The sequence below is a fragment of the Leiobunum rupestre genome, chromosome 6 (genome assembly GCF_980474605.1).
Source record: "Leiobunum rupestre chromosome 6, qqLeiRupe1.1.hap1, whole genome shotgun sequence".
Taxonomy (NCBI): domain Eukaryota; kingdom Metazoa; phylum Arthropoda; class Arachnida; order Opiliones; family Sclerosomatidae; genus Leiobunum; species Leiobunum rupestre.
In genome coordinates, this window is record NC_143389.1 from 47,921,994 (window position 1) to 47,941,253 (window position 19,260).

Genomic DNA, 19,260 nt, shown 5'->3' on the forward strand with positions numbered 1-19,260 from the left:
AAGAATTGTAAAAAAAAATTGACTAATTTCAACTTACACTACTGGCGGAATGGGGGCAGGGGGGATGACATTTTCTCCTTCCGGGGATTGCGATCGGGCTTCTCTGGGACTAACGAAAATCATTTTTTTTTAAGAAATGTAAAATAAAAAATAGGCCAAATTTTAGCTTACATTGACTCTAGCTGTTCGTTTAGGGATGACATTTTTGGAAATGAAGCCAGAGAATTCTAGCACTCGCGGTCAAAAAAGATGACAATGAGCAAGTCGAGAGAAGGGGGGTGCCCGCAGGGGTTGAATCACCCACACCTGCAAGTAGAAATTGCCGCGAGCCAAACGGCGGGGGGACAATACCCGACTTTTTTTTCCATATAAAGGAGTAAAATGGTGAAAATAGATGACAAAAAATAAGCTTACTGGGAATTATTTAAAGACACTTTTGGAAAAAACATTTTTTATTGAGGAATATATAAAAATTTACAAGAAAATATACAATAACATTTTTTAAATCCGGGGATGAAAAAAGCACCGGGGAGGCGAAACAGGCGGTGAATTGAGGAGGACAGAGCTGTAAAAAACATTTAGTTTAAAAAAAGCTATACTTTTTCCTAAAAACGAACTTACGAAGGTATAATAGGAGGAGAAGGAACGGCGACTTCGAGGTCGTTCAGGAATTCGGGGAGAGGCGGCGGCACGATTAAGCTGATTTCGAAAAAAAATGTTAGAAACCTTAATTTATATCTGAAAATTAATATTAAATACCCCAAATCAGCCGCGAAAGCTGTTTCGGCGAAATCTCCCGTTATCACCGAGGTGATGTGGGCAATCGCGGCGTTTTGGGCGGCCCAGGCATGCCCCACAACCACCTGAAAGTCCAGGGCAGTGGCTTGAAGAGAAGGCGAATCATGGTGATCAATTGAAAATAGGCGAAGAGAGTCCCCCATGTTACGGGCTGCGTTAAATGCACCACGTAACACGGCGGCCAGGGAGATTAAGGCCGACACATAACGATGGTCGCCCTGAATAATATCAGGGAGAGCGAGGAGTTCAGGCGGTGGTGAAAGAGCCACCGGGGGTGGTGAGGGAGACGAAGATGGGCTTTTAGAAAAACAAAAAAAATGATTTAGGATATTTTTTTAAAAAGGGGTTAAAGATTTTTTTTTAAAAACCTACTCGGGAGAAATTATCACCACATCCGGTGATGAAAGAAGGAGAAGGTTCTCGTTCCAAAGAGAATAGCCCGGAACGGGGCTTGCAGGGGAATAACTAGGTAAAAAATATATATTACAATTACGAAAATATATATAAATATCAAAAAACTCACGAAATAGAGGTAAGAGCCTCCAGCTCTTCCCTAGAGGAGGAATCGGAGGACGATGAAGAGTTTGTACGGCTAGATAATATTTAAAAAGTTAGAATTAAAATAATCAAGCGAAATAAAATTTGAAAAACTTACCAGCGTTTTCGGGAATTCCCGGAGGCCATATTATTTCTTGGACTTGTTCTGACTATCGGTAAATTCGCGAGGCTAAATATACCGGTCATTTTAAGGGGCGGGGTAGAAACCCGGATGACCTCTAGGGGGGTAACCCTCTAAGGAGTTTCATTGGACCCACGCTTAATTTACCGCTAGAGATTGTCACGAAATCTAGACAGTTTTCCTCACCAAATAAAATCGCCTCCAAGTTATTGAATACAACCAGGGAGTTTACGACTTAAGGTTAACTTTCAATAAAAGGAGGAATTTTTATAGCGGACGGGGAAAAAAATACAAAGACAGGAATGTTATTTTTGTACAATGTGAAAAAATCCGACGATTATTATTTCTAAAGCGGGATTTTACGAATCAGAAAATCTGTCGATGAATTTAGGGGTGATAATACGAGCGGTTCAAATTGTGAGTAACGGCCTTGTTTTTCAAAAAACCGTGGGAAATATTATACCTGAATAATATTACGACTTGGATAGACACTATTCATTTTCCCACCCCCCTACACGTCTGGATAAAACCGAGACCATAAATAGACCCGGGACCCGAATAAAAAGTCCCATTCGAAATTTTTTACCCGAAAAATATGGAACTAGATTTCCTTAACGCACTACGCGATTTTAAATCTGATATACGTCCGGTAAGCATTGATTTCTTATACCGGTTTTTTCACTATTTGACTTCGTTAACCCTTTGTCCCGACGAATTACCGCGTGAATTACCTAAATGTTTGAAAGATTAGGAATTGGTACGCGTTTTTATTGAACTTATTGATTACCTTAAACTTATACCTCTAGCCCCGCGAAATTGCAATAATTTAAGAGAATTGGAATCGCTAATCGAAAATGTTCCGTCCGAGATTAAAACCCCGACCTTCTTAGCTGAATGCGCGAAACAACGCGACGTATTAAATGAATTCGGGGAATATGATGATGACTTCGATTACAATTGGTCTAGCCACGGCCAACTTTGATTTCTCGCGCATCTCTCGCGCTACAGCGGCCATCTCATTCGTTGACGTTTCTGTGTTAACCTATGAGCAAAAGATGTGTATGACGTCAGCGCCCCTAGCGGATTATTATTTTTAGTATAGTTTTTACATTGGGGACAATATAACCACCGAGCGTGGCGCTGAACTCCTACACATTATAGTACAGTTTATAGGGGGAAAATCCTTGCTCGCGGAATTTCGACGAATGTGTTGGCCGTAGTAGCGCGAACAGCGCGTGATCAAAGTTGGCCGTGGTCTAGCCAATCAAACGATCCAACGGTCACTCAACCACGTGAATTACCGGTTAACCTACGCCCCGTTAGCTCACTTGATGACAATTCGCTAGACGCCGATTTCCCGTTCTCAAATAATTTATGGGTGCCCCTGGCTGAAAAGATATCAGGCGCGACTCTAAACGGGGACTCTTCCACTTCGAATGACGAGATAAAATCACCTACCTCTGAATTAACCACCCCCGAAAAAGAGATTACGAATTCCGAAATATTTACGGACGATTTTTCACTCCCCCCCGAATATTCACAGTATGAAAAAACTTTACTAATCAGGTCTAGTCCCGCGACGCCCCCTCTAGAAATTACTCAACTTTCCCCGGAAAAAAGCCCAGAATGGGGGCACTCCAGTCTATTCTCGCAATTTTCTCAGCTTGAAAAAGCATTACTAATTAACAACAAACCCGAAACCAGCGGACATTCGGTAGACCTCGAAAATATTATCCCTAGCGCGCCCGATAAATGTCCTTCAAGGCGGGACCTTAAGCCCCCAAAGACTTCCCTACTAGCGGATATTATTAGGGAAACAATCGGGGCTGAACTTGAAGGAACGAATATTTTTAAAAACAATGATGAAACGGGAGCCCCGGATCTTCCCTCGATTCCCCCCGAAAACAATTTAGACTCGCTTAATGACGACTTATTTTTTCCGCCCGAAGAAGAAAATTGGCTAGCGGAATTCCCTTTAAACGAAAAGTCAAAACTCTCAGCTGACAGCCTCGAGAATTGCGAGACACGTGGCTTAGCTACAACGGGCGGTTCACCGGGGGCCTCGGCGTGCGGGGAGGAGAGGAGAGTCTCGCTCATTGCGAGGAGAGACTCGCTCCTTCCTCCCGAAACGTTAAAACCCCCAGCTGACGGTTCCACGAATAGCGAGACACGTGGCTTAACTGCGACGGGCGGTCGCCGGAAGCCCTGGCGCGCCGGGAGGAGAGGAGAGACTCGCTCCTTGCCTCGCCAAATATAGGAGCGCTATCGCCATCTGGCGTCGACGGCGCTAACTATTTTAATAAGGAGGAAAATAAAATTTTACGCTTAAATCCGGAAGTAGATACTTTTCTCGGCTTGAATAATATTATGTCAGACTTTCACGAGGGTTCAAGCGTTAATAACCTTCTTCCTTCTAGAAAAAGGAGATCTTTTTCACAACTTCTACCGCATAATAACTCGGTTCCTGAAGCGGATTTAGGGCTAGATTCGTCCCGACCCGGGACTTTTCCTCAAACTAACGCGGTATTTCTTAGAGAGACTTTTTCTCGCGGCGATTCACATACCCACGTCTTTACTCGTAAAATTAGGCGTCTGAATCCGGAAGTAGAAACTTCTATTATCTCACCCCTCGATTTGAATATTACGTCAGATTTTCACGAGGGGCCAATCGTTAATAACCTAGTTCATTCTAGAAAAAGGAGATCTTCATCGCAACTTCTACCATTTAATTTAGCGGTTCCCGGGGAAGTTTCACCGCGAGCCGGGACTTCCACTAACGCGATATTGATTAGAGACACTTTTTCTCCATGTCCGGTGTTTTCTCCTTCACCGCGTAAGAACCCGGACCCTTTTCTAGATCAAGCGGGGCCATCACATAAAATTTTGAAGTGGTATAGCGAAAGTTCGATTTCATCATTTAACTGGTATTCGAGCGAAGATATTCCTCCCCTTTTATCGCCTCTCCCCGCGGACGATGATGATGTTCCACCGCCTCAACCATTTCAACTCGATGAACTAGAGATCGGCCAACCACCCCCGATTCAAATTGGAGGTAATCAACCGGAAATCGCTCAGCCTCTTCAAGCACCCCAGCCTGAAGACCTTCCTGCTCTTCAAGAAGAGGATCCTCTACAGCTCCCAGTCATCCCGCCACTTCCGGTTCAAGTCATCGAGGCTCCGCCCGTTCAACAAGATGGCCAGGGTCTTCAGCTGGAACTACCCGCGAATTTTGAAATTATCCAAGATGGAACGAAAGAATACCCGCTATTCAATCTCGTTGGAAGATACGTTGAAGTGCGCTTCATCGCCGATGTAGAACTCGGGATTACGCAGTTCGTGACCTTTATTTTTGATCAACTTCTCGATGATGACCAAGTTCAAATTTCGTGTACCTCGGAAGTTTTCCCGGCGCGGGTGCTCGAAATTTCTTTCCGCCAGAAATCGCAACTCCAGCCCGGTGATGTTTTCGATTTACTCGAAGGCGAGATCTATCTGGATGAGCGAGATGATTTCTGGAACTCACCAATTTTATTCACGTTAAACGTCGTAAGATTACCTCACGGAGGGTCCCTGAGGCGACGCGGACTTAAAAAGCATATCGATTACATACGCGATAAAAGGAGTTTTATCTCAGTCCAAAACAAAGACTCCTTGTGTCTCCCGCGAGCATTAATTATTTCTATCGCTCATTTAAAGAAAACGCGAAACCCCGGAAATAAAGAATATTTCCAGGAGTATAAGGCTTTGTACAAGGCCTCTTCGCGAAAACAAAGGGAAAAAGCCGAAGAGTTACGCGTCGAGGCGGGCGTTTCGAAACGCGAATGTGGAGCATTCACGAGTTTAGTGCATTTCCAATTTATTCTCTCTGATTATCAAATAATCGTTTTTGAGGTTTATAACGACAGACCTAGAGTATTATTCCAAGGGGAAGGCGGGAACTCCGAAAATAAACTTTATTTAATTTATAATCAGAAACATTATGACGTAATCGCGAAATTGACGTCATTCTTCGCCACTAATTATGCTTGTTCCATCTGCTTGGTCGGATACGATAAATTGGATCGCCACAAATGCCCAATTTTCTGCAAATCCGGTTTCAGACATCAGAAATGCTCCGGTGAGCTAGTCAAATGCGCCGATTGTTTTCGCTCCTTTCACGGACTGGAATGCTTCCAAAGCCATCGCGAATCGGTTCCCTCCCTCTGTAGTCAGGTTAAAGTGTGCAAAGACTGTTACAAATACGTGGACTATCGCTCTAGGGAAACTATCCATTCTTGTTCGGAAGTTTTCTGTCGTATTTGTAAAAAGCACGCGCCGCATCCTCACCTTTGCTTCGTCAAGCGAATTAAAGACCACCCCGAGCCTGATTAACTTTTCGTGTTTTATGACATCGAGTCGATTCAGAATAAACAACACGTAAATAAAAAGGGGGCGTTCGAGCATGAGCCGTTTCTTCTAATATCCCAAATTGTATGCCCCGCGTGTATCGACGAGCGAGACTCGAACTTCGATTGCGGGGTGTGCATCCGCTTTAGCTCGCGACAAAAATTTTTTTACGGGGGAAATGTCGTGGGGAAGTTTGTGGATTATATCAGAACTTTAGCGGATATTAAAAAAATTTACTTATTCGCCCACGCCGCGAAATGTTATGATCTCCAATTCGTTTTCAAAGCCGTTCTTTCAATCGATGAGACCTTTGTGCCCTTCGTGATAGTAAACGGGACTAAAATTCTCTTCTTTAACTGTTTTAATTTCAATTTTCTCGATTAATATTCATTCATTCCCATGGGGCTCGCCGCGTTTAGGAAGACGTTTGGACTAGGGCCTTCCATGGATAAGGGTAGATTCCCTCACCTTTTGTTTAATTTTGTCGAAAATAATTTCGATCCCGCTGACCCCATAACCACTAATTATTCGACCGAGAAGGGGGATAAATTTCCGCCCCTCGAAGCGTACGGGGCTAACTATCTAGGGGTAAAGGAAAGAGCGGCCCTTCTTAAATGGCACGGGGAGCAAATAGCGGCGGGCGGTCACTTTGACTTTCTAAAAGACGCGATTTCGTATTGCACAGCGGATGTCAATATACTCCGACTGGGATGCGCAACGTTTAGACGTGAATTCATGGAAATCTGCGATACCGATCCATTCCGGGATGCGATCACGCTTCCGGGCGCCTGCAATTACGTCTTTAGGAAACGCTTTCTAATTCCTGACACGATAGGGATACTCCCCCCCGGGGGGATGAGAAATAGGGACCGACAATCAACCGCGGCTTTTGAATGGCTCGCCTGGGAAGAAAAACGCGGGGGTATAAGAATAGTGTCAGCTATGCGGGGGCGGGAGGCTATGGTAGGTAAATTTAAGGTGGACGGTCTTGACGGAAATGACGTTTACATGTTCCAGGGCTGCTTTTTCCATGCCTGTCCACGGTGTCAAGTAGTGGGAAGAGACAGACCTCTATGGTCAGATCCCTCACAAACGTTCAACCTCAGGTACCAACAAACAGTCAGGGTCGTTGCTCAACTCCGGAAACTTAAGAAAAACGTTATAGAGATCTGGGAATGCGATTATTACGAGCTTCGCCGTCAAGCGAAGGATAAGGCGTTTTTCGAAAAAGTACGTGCCATGTTAATTTCACCCTTGAATCCTCGAGACGCGTTTTTCGGAGGGAGAGTTAACGCGACAGTCCTTTACTACAAGGCCAAGGCGATGAACGCGCGTTTAACGTCGACATGCTTTCACTTTACCCGACTGTAAACCTTCTAGATAAAATACCCGTCGGTCACCCAAAAGTTTTACTAGACGCTGATGATTTACGAGATCTCGATTCGCTGGACGGGTTAATTCAGTGCCGCGCTCTCGCCCCTCCTAAACTTTTTCACCCTATCCTACCCATGCATTGTAATTCGCGACTTCTTTTCGTCTTATGTGGTACCTGTGCACGTCTAAGATTTCAAGGACGGTGTCCTCATTCCGATCCCGAGCGGGCATTCGTGGGGACATTCGTTTCCGACGAACTGAAACTAGCCGTTTCCAGAGGTTACAAAGTGATTGAAATGTATCAAACAACGCAGTATAACAAGGAGACCCAGGAGGGGGGCTTGTTTTCGGACTACATCAAGACCATGTACAAAATGAAGGCCGAGGCTTCGGGGTTTCCAGCGGGGATCACTACCCCCGACGAAAAAAACAAATACGTCTCGGATTTCGAGGACCACGAAGGCGTTAAACTCGATCCCGCGAAGATCGCGTTAAACCCCGGTAAACGTGCCGTCGCGAAGTTAATGTTAAATAGTTTTTACGGTAAGTGGGGACAACGGAATAACCTCGTAAAAACCGAGATCATTAAGGACTGCGAACAATCATGTACAAAATGAAGGCCGAGGCTTCGGGGTTTCCAGCGGGGATCACTACCCCCGACGAAAAAAACAAATACGTCTCGGATTTCGAGGACCACGAAGGCGTTAAACTCGATCCCGCGAAGATCGCGTTAAACCCCGGTAAACGTGCCGTCGCGAAGTTAATGTTAAATAGTTTTTACGGTAAGTGGGGACAACGGAATAACCTCGTAAAAACCGAGATCATTAAGGACTGCGAACAATTCTTAAACTATTTAACCACCCGAATATCGAAAGGAAAAGTGTTTTGGCGGTAAACGATAAGACGTTGCTTGTCAAATGGGAACATCTCAAGGAAATCGATCCGGCTCTGGCTCATGTAAACGTAGTTTTAGCCTGTTATACCACCGCTTTTGCCCGAATGAGGCTCTATACTCACCTAGAGGCTCTAGGGGATAGTATATTATACCACGATACGGATAGTTTAATTTATAGATCACGTGATGGCAGTAAACTCGTGCAGGAAGGAACCTTTCTAGGGGATATGACGGATCAATTATCCGAATTTGGTCCAAATTGTCATATTACTGAATTTTGCTCGGGCGGCCCGAAAAATTACGCCTTCGCGTACTCAACCGCGATACTGATGAAATTAAGGAGGTCGTTAAGGCTAAAGGTCTCAGACAGAACTATTCCACTAGAAATTCCATCTCTATGGACTCGTTGATAGGGATGCTCGGAATCGACGTAGACGCGCCCACTCTCGAGAAAGAAATCGAAATTCCCTATCATATTTGTCGGTTAAATGATCATACAGTGGAAACAGTAAATCAAGTTAAAAATATCGACCAGTTGTCAATAAATTACGCGTTATCGATAATTTCGAAACATTACCGTTCGGATATAAAGAATAATATTTTAAAAAAATGACTAGTTCAGAATGAGAATGAAAACATATCCTAATATTCGGGTATAACCCGCTTATAGAATGTCTGTAAAAGGAATTATTGGTTAATTACCCTTATACGCGAAGTTTCGGTATTAACTGTTTTTTTATCCAACATATTCGAAAGATAAGTCGTTATGGCTTTAAAACTATTAACCTATAATGTAACCCATATTAGACGATAAGTCCCACTTAAAATGGCAGCATCAGTATTAAGTAAAGAACACCGCTAAACTCATATTTTATTTTACCCGAACGGTTTGCTTCTTAAATATCGATGTAGTTTAACTTAGAGACCTCATTTAATAAAAGCATGTTACCACTGTATGGTCCTTTCTCCGCTCTTCTGAGTGGACCGAGCGGTAGCGGGAAGTCCGTTTTGATGGCGCGAATTATAAAAAATAAAGATGAAATGATTTCCCCCCCGCCGACAAAAATATTTTGGCATTATAGTGAGCGGCAAACACTTTATGACATTTTAAAAGACTCTGTAGTGTTCCGAGAAGGAGTCCCCAATCTCGATGATTACCCCGGTGAAGAAGGCGAACACATTCTCCTCATCGCCGATGATTTAATGAACGAGAACAATGGTCAAATCGGGGCTTTCTTCACGAAAGGCGTTCACCACCGTAATATAAGCTTCGTATTTATAACCCAGAACATTTTCCCAAAAACAAAGGATGCGCGCGATTGTTCGCTGAACGCGAATTACATTGTTCTGTTTAAAAACCCTCGTGTTCAACTTCAACCCGCTATATTATTCCGTCAACTTAGAGGCGCCAATTACCGGTTCGCTATCGAGGCCTATCTCGACGCGACCAAACGCCCTCACGGCTATATTCTTATCGACAACAGGCAGGAGTGCCCCGATGACTTCCGTTTAAGAACGGATATTTTCCCCGACGAAACCGAAATGGTTTATATCCCTAAGAAAAAAAAGTAGGGAGTATAAAGTCAGCGGAGAGGAAGAAGTCCCTAACCAGTTCGAAAATGCCGGTCCTGGTTGCCGGACACAAAGATTTTATCTCGGCCCTAGGTAGATCAAATTTTAAACAACGACGCGCTATTCTCCATCACGCTAAAAAACCCTTAATTGATGCTATTGCTGAATGCTGCGATAATACTTTGAAAGGGAATTTAAAGTTAAACCCCTGTCAGAAACGAAAACTAGCTAAACAAAAGAAATTCATTAGACAGATAGCCTCTAAAAAAGTAGCCTGGCGTAAGAAGAAATTAATTTTAGTTCAAAAAGGTCACGGGATTCTAAGTATTCTCATCCCCACCGTTATTTCAGCCCTCAGTGGGATTTTAGGTCGTTCTTAAGGAAATAAAAAAATGTACGCTCAAAAGTTAGCCTTAGTCCCCCTCGACTCGTTAGGAAAAAATAATAATAATAATAATAATAATAATAATAATAATAATAATAATAATAATAATAATAATAATAATAATAATAATAATAATAATAAAAATGTTCTCATCCCCTCTCGAGATACCCCTCAATTTTCGTTTCCCCATCCGTTAGGGTCCTCCGTGGATGAATTAAATAATAGCATGAGCGACGTACTCAATTCCAATCTTGACATTAGGGATAAAGTTATATTATTGGAGCAGATGTTCCACCGTTATCAAAACATTAAGGATATAGCGACGAAGCCACAAAATAGAAAAGAAACCGGGCAAGACACGGCCTTCTTAAATATCGTACCGATTCAGTTTAGGGCGAGTGCGAAGGACTTAATTAGCCGATTGATTAGCTTAGGCGATAAAGTTTCGTGGTCGAGTGAAGGCGAATTGTTTATAGATCAAACGCGCGTGCCCGGGTCAGACATCGCTACGCTCGTAAGTTACGCCGTTGGGGCTATAAATAGAAAACGAACGCCTCCCCCCACCGGTTGGAACGAGTTCGACGCCTTGTTCACGCCTACGGTATCATTCAAGAAAACCATCCCGCGAGTGAAGAAGAAAAAAATTACATTTTCGGCGAAACCTAGAAAAGCATCAGTCGTTCGGACTCCGCTCCAATTTAAACCCCGGGTCTTATCGAAAGGGGTTATCAATAGAGGCGCGAAAAAAGGAAAACGGAACAACCAATATGGGAAGAGTTTCTAACCCCGAGGCAGTCTTGAAAAAAATTTATTACGATCCAAAACATCCCGCGAGTTTCGACGGATTGGAAAAACTTTATCAGGCCGTGAAAGACAGAGGTATTCCCCGGGAAACGGTAGAAAAATGGTTAACGAAGCAAGAATCGTACACGTTACATAAGACCACCTATCGGAAATTTAAAAGGAGCAAGGTTTTTGTAACAAATATCGGCGACCAGTTTCAAATGGACTTAGCGGACATGAGAGACATTTCCGAACACAATTCGGGCTTTAATTACCTACTAGTATGTATCGATACATTCTCGCGACGCGCGTGGGCAGTCCCTATAAAAAGTAAGAAAGCCGAAGACGTAATCGCCGCGACCGAGAAAATATTCGAGGATCTCACGCCTCTTAAAGTTCAAACCGATAAAGGGGGGGAGTTCACGGGGAAAAAATATCAGGATTTCCTTAAAAGAAAAAAAGTTAAATTCTTTACTAGCGAAAACGATACAATCAAAGCGTGTATGGTCGAGCGACTAAATCGTACGCTAAAGGCTAAAATGTATAAATATTTCACCGCTAATAACACTTATCGATACTTGGACGTCCTCCCTGATTTAATTCATAGCTACAATACCACAAAACATTCTACGATAAAAATGTCACCCCTAGACGTGAAACCGGATAATATTCTGAAAGTATTTAAAACAATTTACAAGAAAATTCCCGTGAAAAGCAGGCGTCAACCTAAACTTAAAGTGGGTGACTTTTGCCGTATCAGCAAATACAGGGGGGTCTTTGATAAAGCCTATCCCGGTACTTGGTCAAAGGAAGTCTTTAAAATCACCCGCCTCGTAAATTTAGACCCGCCCCTTTACACGATCGAAGATTTAACGGGGGAGGCAATAAAGGGACGTTACTATCAGGAAGAACTGCAATTAGTCGCTAAACCTCGACTATACAAGATCGATAAAATTCTCAAGTCTCGGAAACGCAAAAATCAGGTCGAATTCTTTGTCAGTTTTGTAGGATATCCGTCGAACGCGAACTCGTGGGTCAAGAAAAAAGATGTATCTGACATTACCTTCAAACGCTAGCATGAGGGTTTACGCCGACAATACGATGGCCTCCTATACCTCCGCGTTACCGAAACCCGTCGAATTGGCGGGGTCTTGGGAGTGCGGACTAGCTGAGATAAATTACACTAGCGCGTTCTTCAACGTCCTCGAGGGACAAAACACTATCGTTTTCATGGTTGTCGACGAAATCCCTCCTGTCGAATGTAACCCGTCTCCAATCGAAGTCAAGCAAAATGAACCGGAGACTAGCATCGAAAAAAACCTAGAGCCGCCTCAAGCCGATCAACCTACTTTGGGAATAACGCTTAAAATTACCACGCCGGGGAAAAAAAATCCGAAAGGGAAAAAAACGGAGCAGATTTTCGATGTCGCCAAAAACGGTGAAACTCTTACGGGTGAAGCTCAGATCGCCGAATGCGCGGCTCAGCCTAGAAGACCCAGAGGGACCTCCCACGTTTATAGGGTACCCATAGGATACTATTCTTCTATCGAACATTTAATTAAGGTAATAAACGAAATTATTAAAGATATGAAGACGTCTCTTCAATATAACGAGATCACGCGCCGAGTTCGAATAAGCCCCTTTCGTCATAACGTACTAGTGCAATTTCATTTTGGTCTAGCCATGACATTGGGCTTCGATCCCGGGATTCAATCTTTGGAAAGGGGTTACCGGGGCGTTAGACCGGCCCTTATAGGCTTTCAAATCCCCCCTCAACTTTACGTTTACACTAATATCGTCGAAGATCAAATGGTGGGTGACACTCTCGTTCCTCTCGTTAGGATTGTCCCCGTAGAAGGCTCGTTTGGGGAAAACGTCGGGAAAATATACGACGTACCTCATTACGTGCGAGTCTCCAAACGCTATTTCGACACGATCCAAGTACATATAATGAACCCTCAGGGGAAACCGGCGCCATTTGCCTTCGGGTCTCTGACGGTTAAACTACATCTACGGAAACAAGATGCCTAAGCCGGATGTCCTCGACGCGCGGGGGTCCTGTCCCTATAAAAATTATTATCTTAACCAAGCCCAAACCGGGGGGTCTAATTTCTATCAAGGAGCGGCTTATCAGAAAGGACACGGTCTCGGAAGTCTGTTCTCGGGGCTCTTCCGCTGGGCCTCCCCTCTTATAGTTAGAGGGGCGAAGTATATAGGAAAACAAGCGTTGGGGGTCGGCAGTAAAATTCTCAATGACGCCGTTGCGGGGGAAAATATAAAATCTTCGGCGAGGAAACGTTTCGGTGAAGCGCTAGAAGGGATAACCGGACAAAGCGGTTCGGGGCGGAAAAAGCGTAGGAGAAGTAAAACGAGAAGCAAGAAGAAGAAAACAACGAGCAGGAGGAAAACTAGAAAAAGGACCGTTAAACGCAGAATCGGGACAGTAGCTCGTCGGAAGTCCACGAAACACGTTCGTGACATTTTTCCCTCAACTAAAAGAACCAAAATGTACAAAGTTGAAGCCTTGAAATCGGAATTGGACCTGTTCTCGGTCACCCCCGTGCAAACTAGCGTCGAAAGCGCGACTCCAACTTTCTATCGACCGATCTCTACGCTACGAGATGATTCCCAAATTGAATTTTGTATCCCTAAAAGCCCGGAGTATACGGATCTCGCGATGAGTCTCCTTCACGTTAAATGTAAAGTAACGCGGGAGAATGGGGCTGATTTAGACCCCGACGTTAAATTATCAACTTGTAATAACCTAATGCATAGTCTCTTCGATCAAATTGAAATTTACTTGAACGACAATTTAATCACGCCCTCGGCAAGTCGATATTCATACCGAGCCTATTTAGAATCGCTCTTGAACTATTCCGGCGAGGCTAAAACTTCTCACCTGACTTCGTGTCTCTACGCCAAAGACGCTGCCGGAAAGTTTGACGATATAATTACCAACTCGGGGAGCAAGATTCGTCAAGCAGCTATTAAGGATTCAAAGGAAATTTCCTTAGTAGGGGCAATATACGCCGGGCCCCGTTCCGGGCTATTCTCTTTGGAACGAGAACCTTCTCCTTCCTTCATCACCGGATGTGGTGATAATTTCTCCCGAGTAGGTTTTTAAAAAAAAAATCTTTAACCCCTTTTTAAAAAAATATCCTAAATCATTTTTTTTGGCTTTCTAAAAGCCCATCTTCGTCTCCCTCACCACCCCGGTGGCTCTTTCACCACCGCCTGAACTCCTCGCTCTCCCTGATATTATTCAGGGCGACCATCGTTATGTGTCGGCCTTAATCTCCCTGGCCACCGTGTTACGTGGTGCATTTAACGCAGCCCGTAACATGGGGGACTCTCTTCGCCTATTTTCAATTGATCACCATGATTCGCCTTCTCTTCAAGCCACTGCCCTGGACTTTCAGGTGGTTGTGGGGCATGCCTGGGCCGCCCAAAACGCCGCGATTGCCCACATCACCTCGGTGATAACGGGAGATTTCGCCGAAACAGCTTTCGCGGCTGATTTGGGGTATTTAATATTAATTTTCAGATATAAATTAAGGGGTCTAACATTTTTTTTCGAAATCAGCTTAATCGTGCCGCCGCCTCTCCCCGAATTCCTGAACGACCTCGAAGTCGCCGTTCCTTCTCCTCCTATTATACCTTCGTAAGTTCGTTTTTAGGAAAAAGTATAGCTTTTTTTAAACTAAATGTTTTTTACAGCTCTGTCCTCCTCAATTCACCGCCTGTTTCGCCTCCCCAGTGCTTTTTTCATCCCCGGATTTAAAAAATGTTATTGTATATTTTCTTGTAAATTTTTATATATTCCTCAATAAAAAATGTTTTTTCCAAAAGTGTCTTTAAATAATTCCCAGTAAGCTTATTTTTTGTCATCTATTTTCACCATTTTACTCCTTTCTATGGAAAAAAAATCGGGTATTGTCCCCCCGCCGTTTGGCTCGCGGCAATTTCTACTTGCAGGTGTGGGTGATTCAACCCCTGCGGGAACCCCCCTTCTCTCGACTTGCTCATTGTCATCTTTTTTGACCGCGAGTGCTAGAATTCTCTGGCTTCATTTCCAAAAATGTCATCCCTAAACGAACAGCTAGAGTCAATGTAAGCTAAAATTTGGCCTATTTTTTATTTTACATTTCTTAAAAAAAATGATTTTCGTTAGTCCCAGAGAAGCCCGATCGCAATCCCCGGAAGGGGAAAATGTCATCCCCCCTGCCCCCATTCCGCCAGTAGTGTAAGTTGAAATTAGTCAATTTTTTTTTACAATTCTTTTAAAAAATATGGAAATATCATAGCCCCGCTGGAGGTCGGAGCCGCCTGGAGGTAATACGGAGTTGGCACCGTCGGTGTATTGCCCCCATCGCAGGAGCGTGAGTCGCATTTGGTCTAATTTTTTTTTTTACATTTCTTAAAAAATATGATTTTCATTAGTCCAGGGGGAAGCCTACCACCCCCGCGAATTCCGGGGTACGGGCGTGGCCGTCCCGTCATCCCCGACCCGTAAGTTATTATCCTAAAAAATATCGGTTATTTTTTTAAATATATTTTTATCGCTAGCGGCTGTCAACTCCCCATTGGGCGGGGAATGTTCCAGCATCGTCTTTGCGTAAGAAGAAATTTAACTAATCTAAATAAAAAAATAATAATATTTCTTTAGCCTACAGCCGAGTTACCCGACGTGGTCCAGAACGCGGTCCAGGCCATACTAGCCACGGCGCTGGCCGAGAGGGCGCATTAATGTCTTGAGTATGTCTTACTTTTTAATCGCTGCTCCGGAAATTTTATTAAAACCTATTTCTTTTTTCCAGGTAAAATTTTAAAAAATCAAATACTCGTTCTTATTCCACCTATAATTTTTTTTGATACAATCAGTGATGGAAGGGTAAAAAAAGAAGCCCCCTAGTATAGTTAGAAACCCCTTAAAACCTTTAGTACTTATACTAGCTTCTTTTTTTGAAATTTCAGCAGTATATTTCGGAACTTTTTAAGGGTAATAAAAGAATCTTGCCCAGACGTGATATATTTTTTTCCCCGGGGTGCATGAGTCATCCGAGGGATATTAATACCGGGGGGAGCTCCCGGGTTTGCGTCATTTCGTATTCGGGTTTCGAAGCGTTAAGATGTCTTACGATTTGGGTAACAGAAAACAAGATGTAAACTTTCAGCGGAAAATCAATTTTCGCTGGCGTTTAGGAAAAAATAGTGTCTATCAATTGGTTTAAAAGGTGAGGACCTGGAAATATTCTTTTTCAACGACGTTACTTTCCAATCCTCAATATGCCTCCCGCCTGTAGCTTTTAATAAGATGTATCAAAATTGGTATCTCATTGAATCACATACTAGAGAAGTTGAGAAAAATAAATTTAGTCTCGAGCTTGCCAAAATTGGGGGTCGTACTTTTGAACTTCTAGCTAGTAAAGGAAACGTTACTCTTTTGGCTTATAAAAGTTTCGGGAAAAAAGAGGAATTCCAACTTGGCGAAGCGGGTATCCTAGCTTTAAATTTATGTATCCACGCCGTCGACAAACATTTGACTGAAATTGAGAAGGAGAGGCCCTGTATTGAAGCGATGTTCGAAGTTCTCAAACTTCACGTTCAACGCGTTGCCGGCTACCCTGACAGCGAAGATTTTGAAGAGATCCATTTCGGCCAAGGAGATTCTGATATATTTCCAGACGTAATGCGTAAATTTGGTTGTTATTCAAGTCCATTTACCATTATAAGCGATTATACTAATCTAATTGAGAGGCGTAACCTGACATCTGCTCTTCAAGCGTATAACTTGTTCTTCTTGTGTTTTACACAGTTACCAAGTCTGGTGTATTATCAAAATTAAAAATAAAAAATGAAAAAAATATATGTCTTGTTATTCAACTAATATTAGGCAATTGAATGCGCGTCGTGAAAGAGACTTATTCCTACAAAAAAGAGCGAGTTACATTCTTGGCTTGCTATTGTCGGAAAAAAAGAGGGGGACCCCTGGCGCGTAGAAGTCAGCGGCTTGAACGGTCATTGTAAGTATCCATAAAAGGACGGGTGGTGAGCGAGGCTCTGTAAAAACGCCGGAGGCAAGGAAAAAAGGCGAGGTTAAGTACAGTGGATCTATAAAAATCGCTCTATAATTTTGGTATCTATAAAAAAATGTGGTTATGGATAAAGAGACCTTATCTATAATTCTGGTTATCTATAAAATCGCTCTATAATCTTGCTTATCCTTGGCCAGGCCTATTTCTCTGACCTAGTTATAATCAAACCGCAAAAGTTGGAAAATACGACGTATACACTTTGAAGGTTCCATCAAAAATGATTCTTTCCGAAAACGTAAATGTTCTCAAAACATTAATAGACAAAAAATAAGTGACAAAAAGGTTCCTCCAAAAAAATTAACCTTTTCGCGGAAGAAGTAAATAATTTTAAAAGAATAAAAGATAAAAAATATACAACAGCAAAAAATATACAACAGCAAAAATAAAACGTCAAATAATAGAAGAAAAAAATCTTTAACTCCATTCATTAAAAAAACACTAATCAAAAGTAGCAAATTAAAATTAAGCAACTTATTATATTAAACAAAAAAATTGAAGACTTTATTAACTATTATGCTTAGGATGAGTGTCTTATTTGAAGTATAGCTAATGAGTTATCGTTGGTTCTGTGGTAGAGCGCTCAACTGCCTAACTGAACGGCTCGGTTTCAAACCCTGGGTGGCGCTTTTGTTTTTAATCAACAGAGAAGACGCTACATTAAAATATCTTCGATGCAAAAATTTAAATCGAACACGAAATTTCGTTCTATATAAATAAACACTGAAATTTAATTATCTATTAATTAGTAATATACACTTCCGATAAATATGAAAGTCTAATTTCCGAAGAAGCGTACTAATTATCGGTTGTTCTGTGGTAGAACGTCCGCCTGTCATACAGGAGGTTTTCGGTTCAAATCCCGCTCGATACGATCGCAAATTGACACCAAGACGAATATCGTGAACAATTGGTGGAAACCCTGCAATTGGATGTTGAGAGGTTGCCATAACACTCAGCACTCGATCCGTCCCAAAAGTCAAGAATAAGAAGAAGTTGGGGAAAAAACACAATTACAACAAACATAACCGTCATAACATAAACTCAACATTCCCACTCAACACATAAACATTACAAAAAAATTATCCAATCAAACTGAGTTAAAACTCCCGCGACAGTGAGCGTTAACGAAAAGCAACAACCAAATCCAACCCAACCGCAAATTTATCCGTTAACGCTCACCGTCACACGGTGGTTTTGCCAATCTTTCGACTTCGTTCCCTAATTCCAAGCAATTGCGAACGCAGGTTTCGAGAAACTGTGTACGCAATGATTAACCTTTGCCCCGAAAATGCGAACGCGTTCGCAGGCCTGACAGACAGACAGACAGACACGGTGGTTGTATAACCCCTCCTAGGGGATTTTGTCCCCTCGGAGAGTTAAAAACTCTTAATCAATGTAGGGGTTTCCAAGAGGAATTACATTTTGGGGGTACGACATAAAGCACCATTTTTGGTCTGTAGTTTTGAAATATGATGTGGCCGATGTGAACTAGTTAATCAAAAGATTTATGTCAAATGATTTAGGAAATTATCCCGTAAGTTACTATAAATTTAAATGTTAATATAACTTGAAGTGTATAATATCTCTCTTACGAAAGATGTGTTCATCTTCTTTTACTGCTAATGTTATTCTTTTGAAACATGTACCTTCACAGGCGTTACGGAAGATAGAATAGTGCGAGGCGAAATACACTATAAAGCGAATTTTTTAAACTTTTATGTCGAGCAAGTATAAGTTATAAATAAGCACACATCCCTACTTAGTATAAGCTTAATTAACATTTTTCATCGTATGGCGAATAAATTAACGCGGATTTTTTTGAGCCGTGATGTGGTGTACACATCCATGTTTTGGCGGTAAATTCGTGCCTACTTAGCTAATGGAATTTGCCTCGAGTCTACTTCTCTCGTAAGATGTATTTTATAAACTTCTGGTGGAAGTAATTAAAAGCACGACACTTCCGCGCGTCAAGTTATGTTGCCCTTTAAACTTCTGTGAAACAAACCGTAAGTGAAGAAATAGAGCAAGTGGCATACTTATGAGTAATTATGTTACATATGTTAGAGGATTGAAGGTTTGAGGTAGAAACCTAGAATTAATAAAATAGTCACCTCCTTTTTTTGGGTCAGGTTTCGAATAAATAATCTGTTCACCTATTTTTTGTTATTATTTCGAATTAATAAACACTGGTCTTTGACCACCTGACCACTTTTATTATTTCCAAGACTGCTAGCGGCCCCATCTCAAGAACGCCACAGGTAAATCGATTTTTTGATTTTCGAGGCTAGGAACC

General features: G+C 42.4%; 1 protein-coding gene across 1 annotated transcript; it reads right to left on the bottom strand.

Moving 5' to 3' along the window:
* Positions 1 to 501: 501 nt before the first annotated feature.
* On the bottom strand, positions 502 to 998 carry LOC149941263 (uncharacterized). Its single transcript, XM_090179446.1, has 3 exons — positions 760 to 998; positions 622 to 699; positions 502 to 565 (listed from the first exon to the last, which is right to left on the bottom strand). The coding sequence occupies exons 1-3, from the start codon at positions 939 to 941 to the stop codon at positions 502 to 504; spliced, it is 324 nt and encodes a 107-aa protein (XP_090035572.1). The 5' UTR covers positions 942 to 998.
* Between the last annotated feature and the right edge of the window lie 18,262 nt (positions 999 to 19,260).

Coding starts and splice junctions, on each gene's coding strand:
- LOC149941263 (XM_090179446.1), bottom strand. CDS start 941: ATGGGGGACTCTCTTCGCCTATTTTCAATTGATCACCATGATTCGCCT. Junction 700..759: donor GCTTTCGCGGCTGATTTGGG/GTATTTAATATT, acceptor TTTCGAAATCAG/CTTAATCGTGCCGCCGCCTC. Junction 566..621: donor TCTCCTCCTATTATACCTTC/GTAAGTTCGTTT, acceptor TGTTTTTTACAG/CTCTGTCCTCCTCAATTCAC.